Here is a 20,807-nt window from a genome sequence, read left to right on the forward strand (position 1 = left end):
TATTGATGCTTTTCCAATAAAAATAAATAATATATAGCACTACACATAAAATTAATCAAATCCAAATTAGACATTGGAAAACATAATCCCATGCTTCTAATCCCAGAGTAAGATGGCTCGAATGTCACTCTCGTAATTTCATTGCAAATGATGTCCGATCCGAGAACGATTCAGCTCCGAAACCTCCGAAGCCGAGAAGCGACCTCCTAAATAAATAAATCTGTCTTCGTCTCCGTCTCCGTCTATCTCTCTCGCTCTCTCGCATTTTTGAGTCTCATCACCGATAACCCTTAAAATATCGTGTATTTCTACAGGTATTTCTGACAGTATTATTGTTATTATTATTAATAAAATTCATCTCCCTCTGTTAAGAGTTTTGCTGTTCACTCTGTGTCTAGGGTTTTATGCGAAGAAAAAAGGAAATTATCTTTGGAGTTAAATAATCAGCGAATTAACGGTAATTCGTCTGTGTATTTTTGTTTATATTTTAGTTGCAGTTCGAGACAAACGCAATAGACAAGCGGAAGCTATGGCTTCGTCTTCAACCGAGGCTTTTCCTCAAATGCAGGTACGTATATTTTAGGGAATATGTATGTATATTTATGTGTAAAACATGTTTTTAGATGCAATATACATACTTGTGTTTGATAGCAATTGTGCGTTTCAATCAGAATACATGCACACATATTTGTATTTATGTTTGTGCAAACATGTATGTGCTTTATATATATATAACCCCAAGGGATTGGCTCAAGTGCGTTGGTCTTTGCGGTAGTCCTATGAGGTCTAAGGTTCGAATCCCCTTGGGGGCAAACAATTCATTTGGGCCAGCCCGTTGGCAAAGTTAGAGTATTACCCGATCCGTGTGGAGGGGGCACTTTACATGGGTCCGAGGTTTATTTGACGGGGATGGGTACATGAAGTGGTCCTACCTTGGAGGGGTTCCTCTCCCTCCAAAATTCCAAGCATAGTGTTATGGATAATATATATATAAATTTCAGTCATGAACAAAATTTTCCTTCCAAACTGTGTTGGATGAACTTCCTTCAAACCAAATTTGAGGAAAAAGTTATCCTTAAATCATTAGCGCTAGAGTTATTGGTGTTTTTGTACTTAAGTGGCAGATAATAACATTAGAATGTTACTTTCATTCTTTTGAGGGGTGTGTTTATTAAGCTTGGTTTCGGGTTTCTTGCAGTTTTAAAGGGTCTTAGAATTCCTGAGTTTGAGTGAACAGATTGCGTTTTTAAGGGGTAAATTTAAGTTGCTTATTTAGTTTTTACATTGGCAGTGCTTTGCTATGCAAGGTACACTACCCATGGTTGTAAGTAGGGCAATGGAAGTTGTTGGTCACGATAGGAATGTTTTGGAGTTCTATAATTTAGGAAGGTTCTAGTATTTTTTTGATAAGTAGGAAGGTTCTAGTTTTGAGGATGTAGTTGGACAGGCATTTTGTTAAGGGATATCCATCTAAGAAAGTAGAGTTATGTTGTTTGGAATTCTGTTTTGCATTTTAATTATAAGGGATGTCTTGATTTTCTGGATACACGGGGATTCTGCATGATTTTTAACTCTTTTCTTTAGTGCTTGATAGGCTTCTCTTTTATGTTCATGTGGCTTAAATCATTTATTTCAATTCACTTTTATGACTCCATGGCAAGTGGAAAAAGAAATCATGTTATTGGCAATTGCCATGACAAAGCATTAAGTGCTTGTTTGCAGTGTGAATACTTTGAACACACTGAGATTTTGCATTTAATATAAGAACATTGGCAGAGGGGCAAAAAAGGGGTGGGGTGGGATTGTACTAGAACAGTAGTACAATCCCACAATATGTCCTCTCATTTTGAATGCATCATCTTGGTTTGATAATTTTTGCAACTATTAGACTTATCTTGTGTATTGTTTTTACCTAGTTTGGGATGGACGTGCATTTACTCTGGCTCCTTTTTGTGCTCCATTTAAGCAATTATGCAAAACCCATTAAATGGGTGTTCCTCGAACAGGAGCAATATTCCAAATTAAATTATTTCAATAAATCCCCTATAGTAGTTCATCTTGGAGCGGATCTAGAAATTTGTGAGTGGTATGTCTACCACACGCAGGCTATATACTTACATTTACTGTAATAAGTGCATTGCCTTTTTAAGTATATCATAGGCATTTAACCGATGCTTTTGGGGTGATCAACACCCTTGAGAGGTGTTATGATACAATCTACCTCTTATTCTGTTGATTTTAAAATTTATAACCTGAAGTTGAGACTTTTCATTAATGTGGAATTGTGGTATGCCGTCTGGTATTTCTGTTATAGGTATTTATAGAGCAAGTGATGTACTGGTATTTTTCTGAATGCCAAATTCAACAACTTTATAGGGAATCCAATATATTAGGAGGCATAATTAGAATTATGCTATTTTTGTGTCAGTGAACAAGTAAAATAGTAATGTGCTAACTATATATTTGCTCTTCATTTTTACCACAATTCAGATTCTTCTTCTGCTTCTGCTCTGCATGTTGTTTGGCATTTTAATTTGAGGTTAATAATATTCATCATTTTTTTAGTCTGGGATAAAGGTTTTGGGACATGTGTCTGCATTCCATTCTCTTGTTCATATGGTGTTTGTTGCCTGAGTTTATAAAACAAGCTCAACTGACAGGAAATTATGCTGGATTTTCGTGCTGGAAAAATGGTTTTTGAAGGGAAAAGGGTTGTGCCTGATACTCGCAAAGGGCTTGTTCGCATAGCAAGGGTATGATAAATAAAAATCTATTGGAAATTTCTCTGCAATTCCATTTGTCTAAAGGTCCCATCTTTAATAAAATTTGAACATTCATTTATGTTATTTTTAATTCATCTTTTGACCCTATGTTTCATCACAACTTTTGAGATTAAAAGCTCTCTTGTATTTGTGTCAGGGGGAGGAAGGATTGGTCCATTTGCAGTGGATTGATCGGACGAAGAATGTTGTTGAAGATGTATCCTAGTTGTCTTTTCTCTTTTCATTGGCTGCTATGGTTCCAACTGAAATTTCATTCACTTGAATTCTTGGGTTTTTTGTAAAATAATTGTGTAGTCCCTATTTTGACATGTTTGTATGTTTCAGTATTCGGTTTGTTTGGTATTTGTTCGAACCGTCAATGCTTTTGAGCTTTTGATTCTTGGAATTGTGGAATTGTATTGGTTATTATTATTTTTACTTTCTATCATCTAAGACAGTGCTTAGGGATTCAAAATGAACCTTTGCTTGTACCATGGTGCCTCAGCCTTATTGTACCAATTTTTATTTATTATCATATATATATATATATATATTGAACCCTCTGTGTGTCAGTGTTTGACATATATGAGATGCAAATATGACTTGGATATGGTTGATGCCTGTTCCAGAATTGGAAAGACAATTTTTAAAACCAAATGGTGTGTGTGTGTGTGTTTTTTATTATGTTGGTGGGAGTGGGGAGATAACTTTTCTGTTCCATGTTGGTTTGTTAACAATGAGGTTCAAAATTGGTACAAGTTCATATATATATATATATATTGAACCCTCTGTGTGTCAGTGTTTGACATATATGAGATGCAAATGTGACTTGGATATGGTTGATGCTTGTTCCTGAATTGGAAAGACAATTTTTAAAACCAGAAATGGTGTGTGTGTGTGTGTTTTTTATTATGTTGGTGGGAGTGGGGAGATAACTTTTCTGTTGCCATGTTGGTTTGTTAACAATGAGGCTCAAAATTGGTACTGAACTTGTTGTGTCTCATCTTCGTTTCTTTTGTGGTGGTAGTGACTAACATTATGATATTCATTGCTTTCACTGTTACCAGATGATATTCTTATCATTTTCCTTATGGTGGTTTCACATTACAGCTTAGTCCTTGCCCTTGCCTTGGCAAGCCTGTCCAATCCATCACCCATTCACCCCTTCCCCCTTTATCCTCATCTTTAATTTTTTCTAATTCTTATTCTTTGTACCTTTTATTACTGTTTTGTATGTGGTGGCTATTGGCTTGAACTTGTTTGATTTTTCTTGACATAAGGCATCACAGGATCAGATTGTATTTCCTGACGAGGCAGTTTTCGAGAAGGTATATCGCTTTGTAGCCAATTGTTTGGCCTTTATATTTGTGGTAAGTTGAGTATATTACTGATCATCAGTAGTTTCATTCTTGGTTTACTCAGGTTAATCAGTCATCAGAAAGGGTTTACATTTTGAAATTCAATAGCGACGACAGGAAGTTCATTTTTTGGATGCAGGTCAGTTTCTTTGTTCCTATTTTTCTTTCCTCCTTTTGTGTATTATTAGCTAAGCCACTAGTTGTAAGATTTTGACGTGTTATTCTCCAATTTGGTTCCAGGAGCCTAATGCTGACGGTGACTCACAATTATGTAGCTCAGTTAACTACCACATCAACCGACCATTAGGTATAATCACTGATTTAAGTTCCACAAACTGTAGCTTTTTTAAGATGGATGGAGCATATTCCCAATTATTTACAATGGCTACATGGTCCCCCCCACCTTTTTTTTATTTTTTAATTTTTTAATTCTGCTTGAAGGCCATATTGGTCATCACATGCTATCATGTACGTGTCTTTACCCAATGCATGTGTTTTCTTTTGTTAAGTCCATACTGGTTTTCCTCTCTCTCAGAAAGAGGCAAGTCATTGTGATTGATAGATGTTGTATGTGTAAAAATAATAGGGAGTCTGTGGATCATCTACTCCTTCATTGTGAGGTCGCTTGTGTTCTTTGAAATGCCATTTTTAGTCGCTTCAGTCTGTCTTGGGTTATGCCTCGTTGGGTGGTAGATCTATTCACTTGTTGGTGGACGGGTGGTTGCTCTCACAGTGCGGTTGTGTGGAAGATGGCCTCTTGCTGCCTCTTATGGTGCTTGTGGAGGGATCGCAACAATAGACAGTTTGAGGACAAATAAAGAACCATTGAAGAGCTCATTTCTTTTTTCTTTTATTCTTTGTACTTTTGGACGGCTGCGTTCCTTGCTCCTATAGTGATTAGTTATTATGATTTTCTTGTATTGTTTTCCTCCTCTTCTTAGTTGCCGTTCTTGTATACTCCCTGTGTACTTGATCACACTTTGCGCTTTTAATGAAATTTCTCTTACCCATAAAAAAAAAAATAATTTCCTCTCTCCTTAAGTTAAGTGAAAGCATCCTTTTCAATTATCCTTTTTTTTTTTTGTACTGTATGTTTGTCTATACATCCTCACTTTGACCATGCTTATCTTATTGAAAAATTCCCTCCCCACCCCCCTTAGTAATATTTCATCTTCTTGCTTTCTATTCTTTGCATAGAATACCATAGTATTCTGCAAGTTTGACACTTGAAATAACTAATTTAGTTCCATGTGTGCCTAGACTTTATATTTTTGTTTTGATTGCTAGAGATTTCCTGTATTCAATTTCCCTTGTTGACCGAACCATATAACCTTTTTTTGCCAAGATTTGCTCAATGGTTAGACATCTCTTCATTTTTTTGATAAGTAAGACTGTATAAGTTACATCTCTTCATCAAGTTTGATTATCTTGCTGTTTTAGCAGAGTATCTTGGTGAAGAAGACCCTGATGCTTCTGCTCCTCTACAAGTTTCTGAAGATATGGTTGAAGATGATATCTCATCAAGGTACTTTTTTTTTAACAAAAGAATTTATTTGAAAAAGAAAAAAAGACTAGTCAATCTGATTGTTGTTAATTAGGTCTGGTAATGGATTCAATTTGATAGGTTTCAGGTTGAGAGTCTATATTGACTTTGAATGATCTTTGATTTTTCAATAAATTAATCTTCAATCCTGATACTGCTTCAAAGCATAAAAATAGACATCTGCAAACAACTTGTGACAACCATTTACACATTATTTCTAGACCCCACTGAAAAGCCATCTAAAAGCCCCCCATCAACTGTGGTTGACATCATCCTAATCAGAGCCTCCATAACAATTACAAAAAGTAGGGGAGATAATGAATCCCTCTATCTTAAACCCCTAGTACTACTAAAGAAGCTAGAGGGGACTCCATTTATTAAAACGGAAAAGCGTACTGTAGAGATACAAAATGCTATCCATGCTCGCTTTTTCTCCCCAAAACCACTTCTCTTCAACAAATGTAACACAAATTTCCAATTCACATGATCATATACATTTTCTAGATCCAATTTGCACTATAAGCCTGGAATCCCTTATTTGAGTCGACTATCAATACACTCATTTGCAGCCAGAACTGTGTCCAGAATTTGTCTCCCCTTGATAAATGCATTATGCGAATTTGATATGATCTTCTCTAGCAGGTGTCAATTGGTTCGCTAATGACATAGATATTATTTGTAGACACTACCCACTAGACTAATAAGACGAAAATCCTTAATATCGACAGCACCAGTTTTCTTTGGGATGATGGAGATGAAAGTTGCATTAATTCTCTTCTCAAAACTCCTCTGACCATGAAACTCCCTAAATACTGCCATAACATTCTCTTTAAAGCCTCCCAACACTTATGAAAGAGAACCACCTCAAAAACTTCACCCTCCCAAAACTCTCTTTCCAACCAAGAACGCTCCTCTTCACCAATGGAAATAAAAGAAAGACCATCCAACTATACTGTTTTGAATACAGTTGCATATTTTTTTTTTGATAAGTAATGATAGTTTTATTGAAAACGTAAGGCGCCCCTACGTACACTAGAAGTATACAACAGGAAACACCTAACTAGAAAGCGAAAAAGAAGCAAGAAATTCAGCAAAGCTGATAGATAAAGGGTACAGATAAGCCATCGACCAGACATACAAGGTATGGAAAAATAACTCTATCACTTCCTCTAGGGAGCTCTCTAGGTCCTCAAAATGCCTAAGATTTCTCTCTCTCCAAATACACCAAAAAAGGCAAATAGGCACCATCTTCCAAGTAGTAGCACTCCCAGAACTCCCATACTTCCACCAGCAAGCAACTAAGTCAAGCACACTCCTAGGCATGACCCACGAAATACCAAAGCGCGAGAAAATGTTGTTCCAAAGAGTTGATGCTAGATCGCAATGCAGAAGAATATGGTCCACTGATTCCCCATCCCTCTTACAAAGACAGCATCTGTCCACAATAATAATATGCCTCTTCCTAAGATTGTCCAAGGTAAGAATCCTGCCTAGAGCTGCAGACCAAGCGAAGAAAGCTGCCCTCGTGGGTGCCTGAGACCGCCACACACACTTCCATGGGAACCATGTACCTCCAGAACCCATCATAGAACCAAAATATGACTTCACCCCGAACACACCTTTCTTGGACGGAACCCATTTGAGACAATCTGCCCTCTCAACGTTCTCCTTAGTGTCGCCCAGAACCTGGAAGAAAGAGGCAAAAACATCGACTTCCCAATCATGAGCCTCTCTAACAAAGCTCACGTTCCACCGAATGGACCCACCCAATCTCTCCATATTATCAGCCACTGACGCATCCTTCACTCGAGCAATGCCAAAGAGATCAGGAAACACTTCTTTCAAAATCGAATCCCCACACCACAAGTCATGCCAGAATCTAATCCTGCTCTCATCCCCCACTTCGAATCTAAGTAGATTAGAGAATTTCTCCCATCCTTTCCTTATAAATTTCCACAAACCTACTCCAAACGCCCCAGTCACCTCTCGGGAGCACCACCCACCCCACAGACTACCATATTTGGAATCCACCGCAACTCTCCACCAAGCATCTCTATCCAAACCATAGCGCCATAACCATTTACCTAGTAATGCTCGATTGAACTGAACCAACTTTCTAATGCCCAGCCCCCCCTTCGAGACAGGATTACATACCTTCTCCCAACTCACCAGATGGTATTTAAATTCATCACCCATACCACCCCAAAGAAAGTCGCGTTGCAACTTCTCAATGCGAGAAGCAACACTCACCGGTATAGGGAACAAAGACATGTAGTACGTAGGCAAGTTGGAGAGCGTACTCTTGATAAGGGTCACTCTTCCTCCCTTAGAGAGGTATAACCTTTTCCATCTAGCCAATCGTTTATCAACCTTCTCAATAACTCCATCCCAGATACGAATAGACTTGTTGGGAGCCCCCAATGGAAGACCCAGATACGTCACAGGCAAATGAGCAACTTCACACTCTAAAATCTCGGCTAACCTTCCCACGTAAGCTACATCCCCCACTGGAATAATGCTGGATTTGGCCAAGTTAACCTTAAGACCCGATACAGCCTCGAATAAGAGCAAGAGAGCTCTCAAAGACCGAAGCTTTGAGGAGCTAGCATCACAGAAAATCAATGTATCATCAGCGAACAAAAGGTGGGAAAAGGAAGCTTCGCCCACTCTGAAACCATCCAACACGCCCCCACTCACAGCCGCAGTAATCATCCGACTCAGCGCCTCCATTACAAACACAAACAACAGGGGGGACAAAGGGTCACCTTGCCTAAGGCCTCGCGAGCTGCTGAAAAAGCCATGTGGAGAGCCATTAACTAGCACCGAAAACTTTGCTGAAGAGATGCACCGAGCTATCCACGAACACCACTTGCCCCCAAAGCCGCATCTCCTCAACATATACAACAGAAAATCCCAATTAACGTGATCATAAGCTTTTTCTAAATCCATTTTGCATATAACTCCCGCCTCCCTTGATTTAATACGACTATCAAGGCATTCGTTCGCAACAAGGATTGGATCAAGAATCTGCCTCCCTTTAATGAAAGCACTCTGGGATTTGGAGATCACCTTGTCCATAACCGTCTTCAATCTGTTAGCCAAGACTTTAGCAATAATCTTGTAAATACCTCCTACAAGACTTATAGGCCGGAAATCTTTGAGAGACAAGGCACCTGGAATCTTAGGAATAAGAGCAATGAAAGAAGCATTCAAACTCTTCTCAAAGACTTCTCTAGCATGAAACTCAGAAAAAACCTCCATAATGTCCATACGCACCACCTCCCAACAAGCTTGGAAAAAAGCCATTGTGAAGCCATCCGGACCCGGCACTTTATCGCCATTCAAAGCAAACACTACCTTTCTAACTTCCTCCTCCTCAAAGTCTCTCTCCAACCACCTAGCTTCAGACTCTAATATGGCATCAAAGGAAAGATCATCCAACCGAGGCCTCCAACTGTGCTTCTCAGAGAAGAGATCTCGATAGAACTGAACCACATGCTCCCCTATCTCTTCCGGATTAGAAGAAATGGATTCTCCAATCAATAATGAATCAATAGAATTATACCTCCTGTTAGAGTTGGCTATAGAGTGGAAGAACTTTGTGCATTTATCTCCTTCTTTCAACCACTTCACCCTGGACTTCTGCCTCCAACATACCTCCTCCAGCAACAAGCATCTCTCTAACTCACTGACAATCTCCAGCTTCTGATGAATTTCCTCCTCAACCAAAGCCCTACTACCTTCCACTGTCTCAACCGCCTGAAGCTTCTCAAGAAGCTTATTCTTGTTTCTCTCCACATTACCAAAGACCTCTACATTCCACGTCTTCAATTTCGATTTAAGGGCCTTTAGTTTACAAGCAAACAAAAAGCTGGGAGAGCCATGAAAAGAGAAGGAATCCCACCATTGTTTCACCAACCCCGCAAAACCATCCACCTTGATCCACATATTCTCAAACTTGAACGGCCTCCTACTAGCAGAAGATTGAGCACAATCGAGAATAATAGGAAAATGGTCAGAGAACAGGCGGGGAAGCCTCTTCTGAGTCACCTCAGGAAACCTATCTTCCCAAGCAGGAGAAACAAGAAAACGATCAATTCTGGACCAAGCAGGAGGATTACAGGAGGAAGACCAAGTAAAAGAACCTCCAACGAGCGGAAAATCCATAAGGCCCTGATCAGAGATAAAATCACAAAAGTCCCTCATGGCAGACACATTACCTTCCCCAGATCTCTCGCTAGAGTACCTAGTAACATTGAAATCTCCCCCTATACACCAAGGCAAACACCACCAACTCATGATCCCAGCCAGCTCCTCCCAAAGACCCCTCCGATCATCCCTGCAATTCGGACCATACACTCCCACAAAACCCCACTCAAAGTGATCAACAACATTCCTGAAAGAAACTGCAAGAGTGTATCTCCCCACGCACACATCCGCCTTTTCCACCACTCTCTTATCCCACATGATAAGGATACCCCCTGACGCTCCTCTAGCATCCAACCAGCACCAGTCCACGTAATTGCACCCCCAGAGACTATGCACAAATTTCCTAGTAGGATTTTTCACTTTTGTTTCTTGGAGGCAAACAAGATCTACCTTCCAATCTCTGAGCAGATTGCAAATCCTTAATCGTTTACTCTTATTATTCAGCCCCCTCACGTTCCAAGAAAGAATCTTCGGCTTCATGGCACAACAACTACCCCCCTTGCCCTCCTCTTGCCACTAATCAGTCCTGAACCTTTGGCATCATAGTTAATAGAACTCTCCAAGTTCTTTATCTCCCTCTTGCCTTTCGTGCCTCCTTTACCCAAACGACGCTCCTCTTTCCTCTCCTCTTCTATACAAGTAAGGAAAGCTAACAATTGCAATTTATGCCCCACGCACGTCATTCCAACAATGGGGATAATTTCGTTAGCACTCTGCATCACCCAGTCCGAGTACCCCACACCACCCAAGTCTAAAGAGTATGCATTTATAGGAGAGACCACGTCCCCAGCCCCTCCCCCCTCCTTGAAGTCCACCCAACCAGCAACCCCTGGAGACATACTGCTAGAGGCCTCACCCACCACTCCAACCTGCAATCCAAGGGACACCGAGTCCATCTCTGACCCCCCCTCCCCTCACAACCTTCCCCTCCAGCATTGCCCAGACATGGAACCAACTCCATATCCACCGTATCAATCCCACACACATCCCCTTTCAACTCCCGAGACCTACTCAGCAAGTCCACACTCTTCAGCTGCGAAAACGTCGAATCCTTCTCCTTCACCAGATCACCCTCAAGACACAAGTCGGGGGCATCACTAAATGTCTCCTGCTCTTGCTCCGGAGAAGACTTCTCCCCTGCTTCACCGGGCCCAACTGTCATCTCTCCCACCCTCCGCTGACCCGACCCCTCCATCTGAACCGCCTCTTCCTCCTCCTGTATCTCAGAGCCATAGAGCAGCCTGGACATTCCTTGAAGTTGCTCTGCACCTGCACCCGGAGATGGGTTCGAACACGGAGAGACAACGACTTGTCTCTGAGGATCATCCGGCTCTGTGGCAACCGACACCAGCGCAGATGGCTCCCTCACTGACGAACACTGATGGTCGACATGTTCCGGAGGCGAAACCCACGTAGAGGACGAAGCCCCTGACGTAAATGCCCCGGCAACCCATCCCTTAGTCGAAGCATTCCCATGCTGAAACACCGAACTCGCCTGGGCCCTGGGGGAGCGTAATCCTGGAACCACCTTAGCCCTCCACTCCATAGCCTGGTCTGGACAGCCCAATATTCCTTTTCCTTTGGATGCCCTGGCTCTGGCCCTGGCTGATTTGGCTGCTGCCCTGGTAATCGCTTTGGGCATAGGTTGTGATTTAGGCCGAGCCACTCTGAAACCCACCATCCGGGCCTTAGGAGAAGCTGCACGACCCATCCCGGCACCATCAACCAAGGCCAAACCTTTCAAACACAAAGCAATCTCCTTTTGCATCCTGTCTAACGACTTTCTGAGGGCATCCACATCGAGACTTGCACCAGAATGGCTAAAGCGTACTACAGGGGCATCCGAAGCTACATCTGCACCAAGTCTAATTTCTGACGAACTTCCCAAACCCACAGCAAACCCAGCTAGATCCGATGTTCCTACCGGAGCCGTAACCTGTACCAGCTTATTCTCACCCACCGCTGCTCCTTTTCTCGCCAAGTCCTTCTGATCCTTCTGCATGGACACTCGTTGCCGCCTCACAGGAGGCCATGCCTGGGAGATTTCCTCCTGAGTGCCTATCCGCTTCACCGGCAAAGACTCCAGAGTGTGAAGCCCTTTCGCCCGACAAGGATCAACCCTCTTCTCCTGGTTCTGGTCAGCCTTCAACCCCTCAGAGCTATCTCTTACCCATCTCGGCACTCTGGCAACAGGCCCGTCCATCTCTCCAAAAGGTGCCTCCCGCTCTGATGCATTCAAGGCCAAGACCTCAGCATAACTCCTCCTTCCTCTATGAAACGCCGGAGCTACCGAATCAACCTTCCTAGTTTTGTCCCCGGCTCTGAGATACTCAAGAACCCGGCGTAATTCCTCTCGAAAGGTTATCCATCCTTTCCCTGCCCTACCTTCCGGGATGAAAATCGAGTCCAACCTCCGATTCCCATTATATTCTTCTATAACCAAGAAGCCTCCATGTCTGTTGAATTGCCGTTGCGCAATGATCCGCGGAATACCATGTTGAGACTGATCCCAAAACACCCGAGAGTCTGGCACGCACACCAGGGGCTCGAAGATATTTAGCATCCACGCTACCTCCCATTTATCCACCAAAATCGACCTGTGTCTGCCCTTACAGCTCTCCCTGATACGAACCCCTGATTCCCCACCTACAACAATCACTTCAAAGTCTTTAGCTTCCACCGACCAGCTGCTCGAGAACCCCATACTCAAACTTCTACGACCACGAACACTCCAGAAAATCCACCCAGAAGCTAGTTAAAACTGATCAGATTACTTGCCAGAAATCACCTCTGAACGCCGGAAGACACATGTAGATCTACCGCCGACTTCATCAGCTTCGTCCACTGGGAATCGCCGGAGAGCAGGACCTGAATCACCAGAACTCATCTCCCTAGGCTCCACTGGCGACGAAACACCAGACCCATGGAGTATCAGATCGCCGATCTACACTTGAGAGAAAGATATGTCGGAGTGAAAGATTATTGTGAGATCCGTCGAGATCCGGCGAGAGAACACGACGATCGGCAAAGGAAAGCGACGACCGACAAGATCCAGCGAAATCCGGCGAGAAACTGCTGCAATCGACGAGAGGATGCGACGACCGGCGATAGAATGCGACGACGGGCAAGATCCGGCTAGAACCAGCAACCGACGAGAGATCCGGCGACTGCCTAACCCCGTCGACCGACGAGATATCCGACGACTGCCTAACCCCGGCGACCGACGAGGGATCCGACGACGTGGAGGAGTTCCCGGCACCGAGCGGTGGTTAGGGTTAAACTTCTCTTAGAATAATTGTTTGACGAGCTAGGATCTTATCTTAGGTCAAGTTAAATACAGTTGCATATAAAACTGCACAACCAGATAAGGAGCCATTAACAAATAATGAGTCCACAATATTATTCCTTCTATTTGAATTTACCAACCGGTGAAAAACTGTGTTCTTATCACCCTCTCTCAACCAAAGAGCCTTAGATTTCTGCTGCCAGCTCATTTCTTCAAAGAGAAGCAACCTCTCCAACTCCCTAGAAAAATCCTCATTTTTCACCCTTTCTTCCTTAATCAAAGTTCTCCTTTCTGCAATGACATCAAGCTCTCAAATACCATCCATTAACTCATTTTTCCCCTTCCCAACGTTGCCAAAATTTTCTTCTAAATGAACTTTCAAAGCTTTCAACTTACAAGCCAACAATTAACTAGGGGAGCCTTGAAATTGATAAGACTTCCCCTATAATTTCAAAGTTCTATTTGGTTGCTGGATATTGTCGAAGAGGCTTTGAGTTTTCAGTGAAGGACTTTGTCAAGTACTTCTGGGAGGATGTTGAGGTTTTGATGGTTAGAGGGGGAGAGAACAAGTCTGGCCGCTACCCAGAGGTGCTGGTTTTCGCTAAGGGTGGTTGGAAAGGGGCTATTTGGTTCCTAGAAGGCCGTAAAGGTGGAGGCTGGGCTCGAGTTGCGAGTGAGCTGCGGAAGATGACATCGTTCCTTGACTCTAAGGATCAGTTGATGGGTCTTGAGTCAATTCACTTCGAATTGGCTGGGTGCGTCTTCCAGTCGGCAGGATGGGTCTCCTTCCTATGCGATTGTAGTTCGGGGGGTAGATACTTCTCTCGTCAAGCATGCAGGGAAGCAACATTCGGTTGATGAGTCGCGTGGGTTGGATTTGCTTTCGGAGTCATGCTCTAGGGTAGTCGATGAAGGTAGAAGGGTGGTGAATTGCTTTGACCTGAAGGAGCAGCCGCACGGGTCACCGGAGAATTGCCGTTTGATCCTTTGGATAAGGGTTTGATTCTTCGCTCGCTGGGTAAGAAGAAGATTCACATTTCACTCTGCACGAGGCGTGTCTTCTTCACATTTGAATTTGAAATTGTATGGGTGGATACGTAAGCTCGTCAACTCTAACTGGGCTTTGGGCTGGGTTATTTAGAAGCTTTTGGGCCGTTTTGTTGGGTTCGGTTTGGGCCCTAAGTGCAAGGCGTTCCATTTGGGTCGGTTTTTGCAGAAATCTAATCTGAGACCCAATTTCAGAGTCCCTTTTTAGTCGGTTGTCTCTAAGGATGAGGGTTCAGTGTCGATGGCCGATATTGGGCGATCTTCTCAACTGGAGTTCTCATCGCCTATAGCTTCTGGGTTGGTTATGGGCCGACAGGGACAAAGCGGCGCGTCGACAGCTGATCTTGGGCGATCTTCTCAGCCGAAGTTCTTGTCGCCGTCAGCTTCTGAGTTGGTTATGGGCTTGTCTCCTGTTTTGGTTCCGGCCCCTCTGCCTAGTTGCTCAAATCCTGTCGCTTTATCTCAGGGGGACATTGTCGAGCCATCCCTTCCTTTATCCTTCCCTCCTTTGCTGGTTGTTTAGACGTCTCAGGCAATTCCCCTTGTTGGGTCTGGTTTTTTCGGTGGACATGGTCTTGATGTTGCCACTGTGCCTTGCAACTCTGGGTTTGTCTTTCCTATCACAGGGGCAGCTGAGATGGATGAGAGAATTCGCTCTTCTCTCCCTGTGTTGCAGCCTTCTAAGCCCTTCCAGCGTTACTACCGGAAAGCTAGGGATTTCAGGGAAGGTCAAGTGAAGTGGAATGATGGGCTACTTGCTGATTCCATGGAAGCTTCGAAGAAGACTGGCGGCTTATGTAATAAGGCTTCGGTTGCAGAACCTAATTCTAAGGTAGATTCTATAGCGCCCCCTTTGAAGTCTTCTGCAGGTATGACAAGCAATGAGAAGAAGGTAGTGAGCAATGGGAAGAAGAGCTTCCTTCGGAAAGGATTTCTCAACCGAAGGCCGACTGTGTCAGCCCCTTCCACCTCTCTCTCCTTGCCCTTTGAGTTGGCCCTGTCTTTGACTTCGGAGGACAAGGAAGTTGGTGTTGTGAGGGACAATGGCATTACCAAGTTTCAACAGTGGCCTGTTGGGTTCGATCATTTTGACGAGGCCGTGATGTGGGAGCAGGATGAAGAGTTTTGGGATGGGGTGCCTTTGGTTTGGGAGATGGATGATGGTCTTGACGTGGAATCGTTGGTAATTCTCGATGCTATTATAGAGGATTTTTATCGAGATCGTTTGGTAGCTCGCAAAAAGACCAAAGGCAAGATGGGGCTTTTGAATTTGAAAAGCTTCGTTAACTGTGGAAATGTGAGCGCTCCCTCAAGACGTCGAAAAGGATAGGATCCCTTGACGTAGGATTGTGTTCTCTTTGGTGGGTTTTCTGGTCTTGGGTTGTTCGGTTTGTAGGGCTTGTTTGATGGGTTTGTTTGGGCTACTTTGGGTTTTTATTTGGGTTTGTTTGGGCTCTTCTTTTGGCTAGCTTTTGGTTGCTTCTTTGTATACTTTCGGTGTACTTAGGAACGCCTTACGCTTTTAAATAATACTTTTATTACTTATCAAAAAAAAAAAAAATTCACTTGATCCATGAAGCCCTCAAACTTCAGCCACATATTTTCAAACTTGAAATACCCATTTCTCCTACTTGACACCCCACAATCTAGCAACAAGGGGAAATGATCCGACAAGAGTCAAGGTAGTCTCTGGACTACATTAGGAAACTGTTCTTCCCAATCAAGAGTTAAAATCTATCAATCTGTGACCATCATTGATTTTATTTTATTATTATTATTTTTAAGTAATAAAATTTTATATAAAAAAAAGTGTTAGGCGCCAATCTGTGATGATCAATGTTGGTCATGTTGGTCAATCCGTGACCAACATTGATCATCACGATCATTAGACCAAGTGAATTTGCCACCTACAAGGGAAGTGTCCATGAGCCCTTGTTCAAAGATGAAATTTGAAAACTCCCTCGTCACTATGGAAAACCGGGTATCTCCTGATCTCTCATTTGGATATCGAATCGCATTAAATCTCCTCCAATGCAAATCCCAAGGGGTTGGCTCAAGTGGTAACGGCATAGGTTTTTGTGGTAGTTTCATGAGGTTTAATGTTCGAATTCCCTTGGGTGTAAACAATTCCTTAGGGCCGGCCCGCCAGCGAAGCTGGAGTATTACCTAATCCGTGTGAAGGGAGCGCTTTACATAGATCCGAGGTTTACCTGATAGGGGTGGGTACATGAAGTGGCCCTGCCTTGCAGGGATTCCACGTCATTAAAAAAAAAAAAATTCTCCTCAAATGCACCATGACCTCTCCCACCAACTCATAATGCCAACCAATTCATTCCAAAGCAATTTTTGGTCATTTTCATTATTAGGACCATACAAACCCACAAATGCCCACTCAAATTGTCACTGATGCATCTAAACGAACACGCAATGGTAAATCTCTCCATTCAATCCTCCAACTTTTCAACCACCCTTCTATCCCATATTAACATAATTCCTCTAGAAGCCCCTCTCGACCCTGACACCAATCCACATGTACACACCCCCACAAGCTCCTTACCACATCCCTAGTAACAAACTTTAGTTTAGTTTTTTTGTAAACATACAATATCTGCCTTCCAATCCCTTATAAGTCCTTTAATCCTCATCCTCTTATCCTTCTCATTCAGCCCTCTCACATTTCAAGAGATTATCTTAGGCTTCATTAAACAAGTGAATGCCCTTCCCATTTCCTTTATCCTTGTTAGACTGCTCTCCCTTTTCATCATAATTAATAGAATAAGCCAACCTTTTTAATTCTCTTTTTCTCCTATTATCAGTCTTCACGGAAAAATTAGAGGTGGTAACCATAACCATACTGTTCAGGTTCCTATTCGTTTCAATTGCTGTAAACAAAGCCAACATTTGCAGGAGTTGCATAGAAACTAAGGTTTTGACTATAGTAGTAGTGATCAAAATAAGTTGGTTCCAATGAAGCAGTCTTTACTTATATGAATGATGTTTTGCATACTAATTGAAATTTGTTTCTTTAATTTTTTTGTATTTGCTGGACATTAGTTTGATTTGATCTCCATATATGATGTCTAGAGCTGGAAACTTGGTTGGCTCAAATGCGGATGTAACTAGTGAAGGAACCTCTTCATCTGGACCGGTGAAGTTGGAATACCTGCAACGTATCTTGAGTAATATTGGGCCTCCTCCAGGTATGAATCTGTCTCCTTAAAGAATGCCTTTATATTTTATTTGTTTTTATGCTCTAAACTCTCACCCTTTGTTATGTGATGATACATATTGCAGATAATGCTGGATATCCAGAGGAAGGTGATGATTTGATTGTCATTTTTATATATCAATCTTTGATATCAGCTAGAGTGTAAAGAAGTCTGTCAATCAATAATAATGCATGCTATTAAATATGCAAACTTTTGAAGCTGTACATCATCGAGTTGTTCCCATCTAGGAGATTTCCCAGGACCAGTAATCCCATTTATCTCCGCCATGCAACATAGTTGCTTATCAGAAAAATGAGAGAGTCCCATTTATCTCTCCACCATGCAACATGAGAGAGAAATTTGTTTGATGTGTTGGTTAGACCAAGTCAGATCAAAAGTTATGAACTGTTGCATCCACCAAGTTTGTTCAGCACTTCTTTGGGTAAGAGGCTTGCTTGGGTTAAACCACTTTCTTTGGGCACTTCCCTATTTCCTCAAAGTGCTCTATGTCTTCCTTAGGAGGTGCTACTTCAGCTTTCTTTGCATCCATGTGTATCATTTTCCTAGTTGTTCTACCCAGTTCCCCTTCTTTGCAGATGTGTGTGGAAAACAATTATTAAGGGAAAACCATGTGTGCTGCATATGTTATAATTTATAGATGTGGTGTTGTAATTATTAGTTATGTTAAGTATGCCATGGCAAGTATCCCTGCCACACACCACAATCACAAAACATACATTATCAGGTGGAAATAAAAATAAACGAGAGCTAAATTACCCAATTACCAACTCTGTTCATGCCAATGAGCTCTAGCTCAAATTGCATATCCTACCATTGTCAATACAATGTGGAGGGTGAGATCGTGGGCTCAAAACTCACTTGGTGGGTGTGCCTAAGTTACAGATCAAAAAAGAACAAGTCTTGTCATTATAGTCCCTTATGCATTTCTTTCTTCTCTATTATTTATTACTGATGCTTCTGCTTGTGCCATATGATTCATGGTTTAAGATTGTTAAAATAGTGATTTATACTGACTTATCAAAAAAAAAAAATAGTGATTTATACTGAAAGAGTATGACCTGGTCGCAGTAGATTTATAAAGTTAGTTGCAGGATGTTGGTTTTCTGTGATATGCCTTATTGGCCAGATCTTTTATATTGACTGGCTTCTGTTTTGCTGTTCTGGTAGTGTAATTAGGTTAAATTTTCTGGAAAATCAGCATGTAGGAACTGTGAATAATTGAATATGGGTACATGGTTCAGTAGGTTGTACTCATACTGCATACATTTTTACTTTTTGTTAACTTAAGGATTTGATTTTGTCTTTGCTTTTGTTGGCTAGGCTTGGGACTAAGAGATATTTTGAAACCTGATTTGATAATGCCATTGATCCATACATTGCCATTAGAGCAGTGTTTAGCATCATACTTACCTGAGGTATACAATAGTCTGGAGTTTCTGTTTCCATTAGTTCTTTACCTCAGACTCCAATTTACGAGTTTTACTGCTTATAAAATGCAGGGTCCATGGACTCCAGAGGATATAATGGAGTTGCTTCAGAGTCCACCTTTCTGTCAACAAGTAGATTCGTTCACTTATGTAATAATTTGGATCCCCACCTATTTACTTTTGCAAGATGCTTTAGAATTCTCTAAGGATGGCGATTTTCCTTTTCTTCCTTCTTTTTCTCATTCCCACAATTGTATAGGTACTTCGAACGGGACAGGTAGATTTGGCTCAGTTTGGAATTGACACAAGAAAATGTAAGTTGCTAGGCTCCAAAATTCTTAGCATCTCTTTTAATTCTCAAGTTTACTTTACAGTATTGTGACTCAGTCATGCATGTCATACTGGTAACTTTTATAATTTTAATGATAAGTCAAATCCTTCATCTTCATCATGTTTGTTTGTTTCTGCTATTTTCCATTTCAAATCATAGGGAGCCCAACGAAGTTTTGAATTATTGCCAGGGTAGCAGAAAGCATGTAGGTTTGGGTTATTTATTTGTTCTTAGCAAGGTGATGTTGAGAACAGTCCTCGACACCACAGGCACAGGGTAAAATAGGTTTTGTTGGATCCAAACATGTAAAGGGTTGATGCTGGTTTTATTTTCTGTCTTCACAATTCATTACTCAAAAAAGTATAAAGGAAAAAGAGAAGAGAAATGGTTTTTATATTACCCTATTTACGAGTGGGATTATGTAATCAGAGTTTGGTTTATCCACTCATTAACTCATATGGTATAATGACTCGTGTTTTGTGTTTCCTCTTTTCTTGTAGACAAATTCACTGTTTTGTCTTTTCTCGAGGCACTTGACGATGCTGTTTCTGGAACATCAGAGTCCGAGGAGTCGAGGCAAGATGACAAGGATTTAAGATCTCAATCTTGTGATCGGAATGACTCTATGGATGAGTCCCATTAGCAGAGTCACTTTCATGCATCTTTGTTCATTTCTTTTCTCCTCGATTCTTTTTGGCAAATGAGACTTCTGCTCACTGTATTTATTCAGATACATTTGGTAGGAAAAAAAAGGGGGGTTGGGGGTGAGAAGTTGTTGGTTTTTGTTTGCATTTATAACTCTTCTGTACACAGATCTATAAACCCTTACGTATTTCTTTCTCGTACAACTTATGGATTATATGTTACATTGAGACAATTTGTATTAGATGACTGGTTTTGATACACTATTTGCAATATGGTATTTGAAGACGACATTCTCTTTTTTTTTTTTTTTTGAACAAATAGTATGTGCTATCATTGATACTGGAAAGCCCGAAGGCATACAACTTGAAAATTAAGGGACAGACCCCCAATACTCAAGCCAGAAGGATCTGACTTAAAAATAGCTACCCAACAGAATTACAAATCTCACTAAAATTACATTTAAGCCCCTTTTACAATGAAATTTCAATAAAATTTACACACTTCTAACAGAAAAATCACTTAAGCTGGCAATAGGGGTTCTGTCGTTGCCGACCCCCGACAAGTCAAGTGGGGCTGTTTGTATGACATCTGAAGGCACAAATTCATCAGAATGGTGCCATAAAAACATAGATCGGAGACGCAAAGATTCTTTAGAAGCTAAAGAATCAAAGACATTTGCTGCTAGGTGCAAATCTGTCAGGCACATAGGCTTGCTTCACACTTGGGCGCAACCACATTAAAATATGGATTGTCATGTAAATTTAACAAGAAATAATAGTAAAAGTAATCTTATTAATCTTTAAGGTTTAATATTGATGAAATCAATAATGTTATAAGAAATCCCTCCCTCTATTCACCATTATTTTTCTTTTTAAAGGAAATTGTGACCGATAGATCTCAAGACGAAATCAAACTCAATAAAGTAGTTTATGATGTACATGTCTTTTCACGTGTTTTAATAAGTTCTCG

The 20,807-nt window shown here is 41.5% G+C and overlaps 1 protein-coding gene across 1 annotated transcript; it reads left to right on the forward strand.

The window, feature by feature from the left end:
• Positions 1-170: 170 nt before the first annotated feature.
• On the forward strand, positions 171-20,101 carry LOC133865967 (26S proteasome regulatory subunit RPN13). Its single transcript, XM_062302505.1, has 14 exons — positions 171-314; positions 492-568; positions 2,661-2,753; positions 2,920-2,979; positions 4,052-4,090; positions 4,185-4,259; positions 4,361-4,427; positions 5,564-5,645; positions 17,290-17,405; positions 17,500-17,523; positions 18,756-18,850; positions 18,935-19,012; positions 19,122-19,176; positions 19,694-20,101. The coding sequence occupies exons 2-14, from the start codon at positions 530-532 to the stop codon at positions 19,834-19,836; spliced, it is 966 nt and encodes a 321-aa protein (XP_062158489.1). The 5' UTR covers positions 171-314; positions 492-529; the 3' UTR covers positions 19,837-20,101.
• The last annotated feature ends 706 nt before the right edge of the window (positions 20,102-20,807 follow it).

The sequence above is a fragment of the Alnus glutinosa genome, chromosome 4, assembly GCF_958979055.1.
Source record: "Alnus glutinosa chromosome 4, dhAlnGlut1.1, whole genome shotgun sequence".
In the NCBI taxonomy this organism is placed as follows: Eukaryota; Viridiplantae; Streptophyta; class Magnoliopsida; order Fagales; family Betulaceae; genus Alnus; species Alnus glutinosa.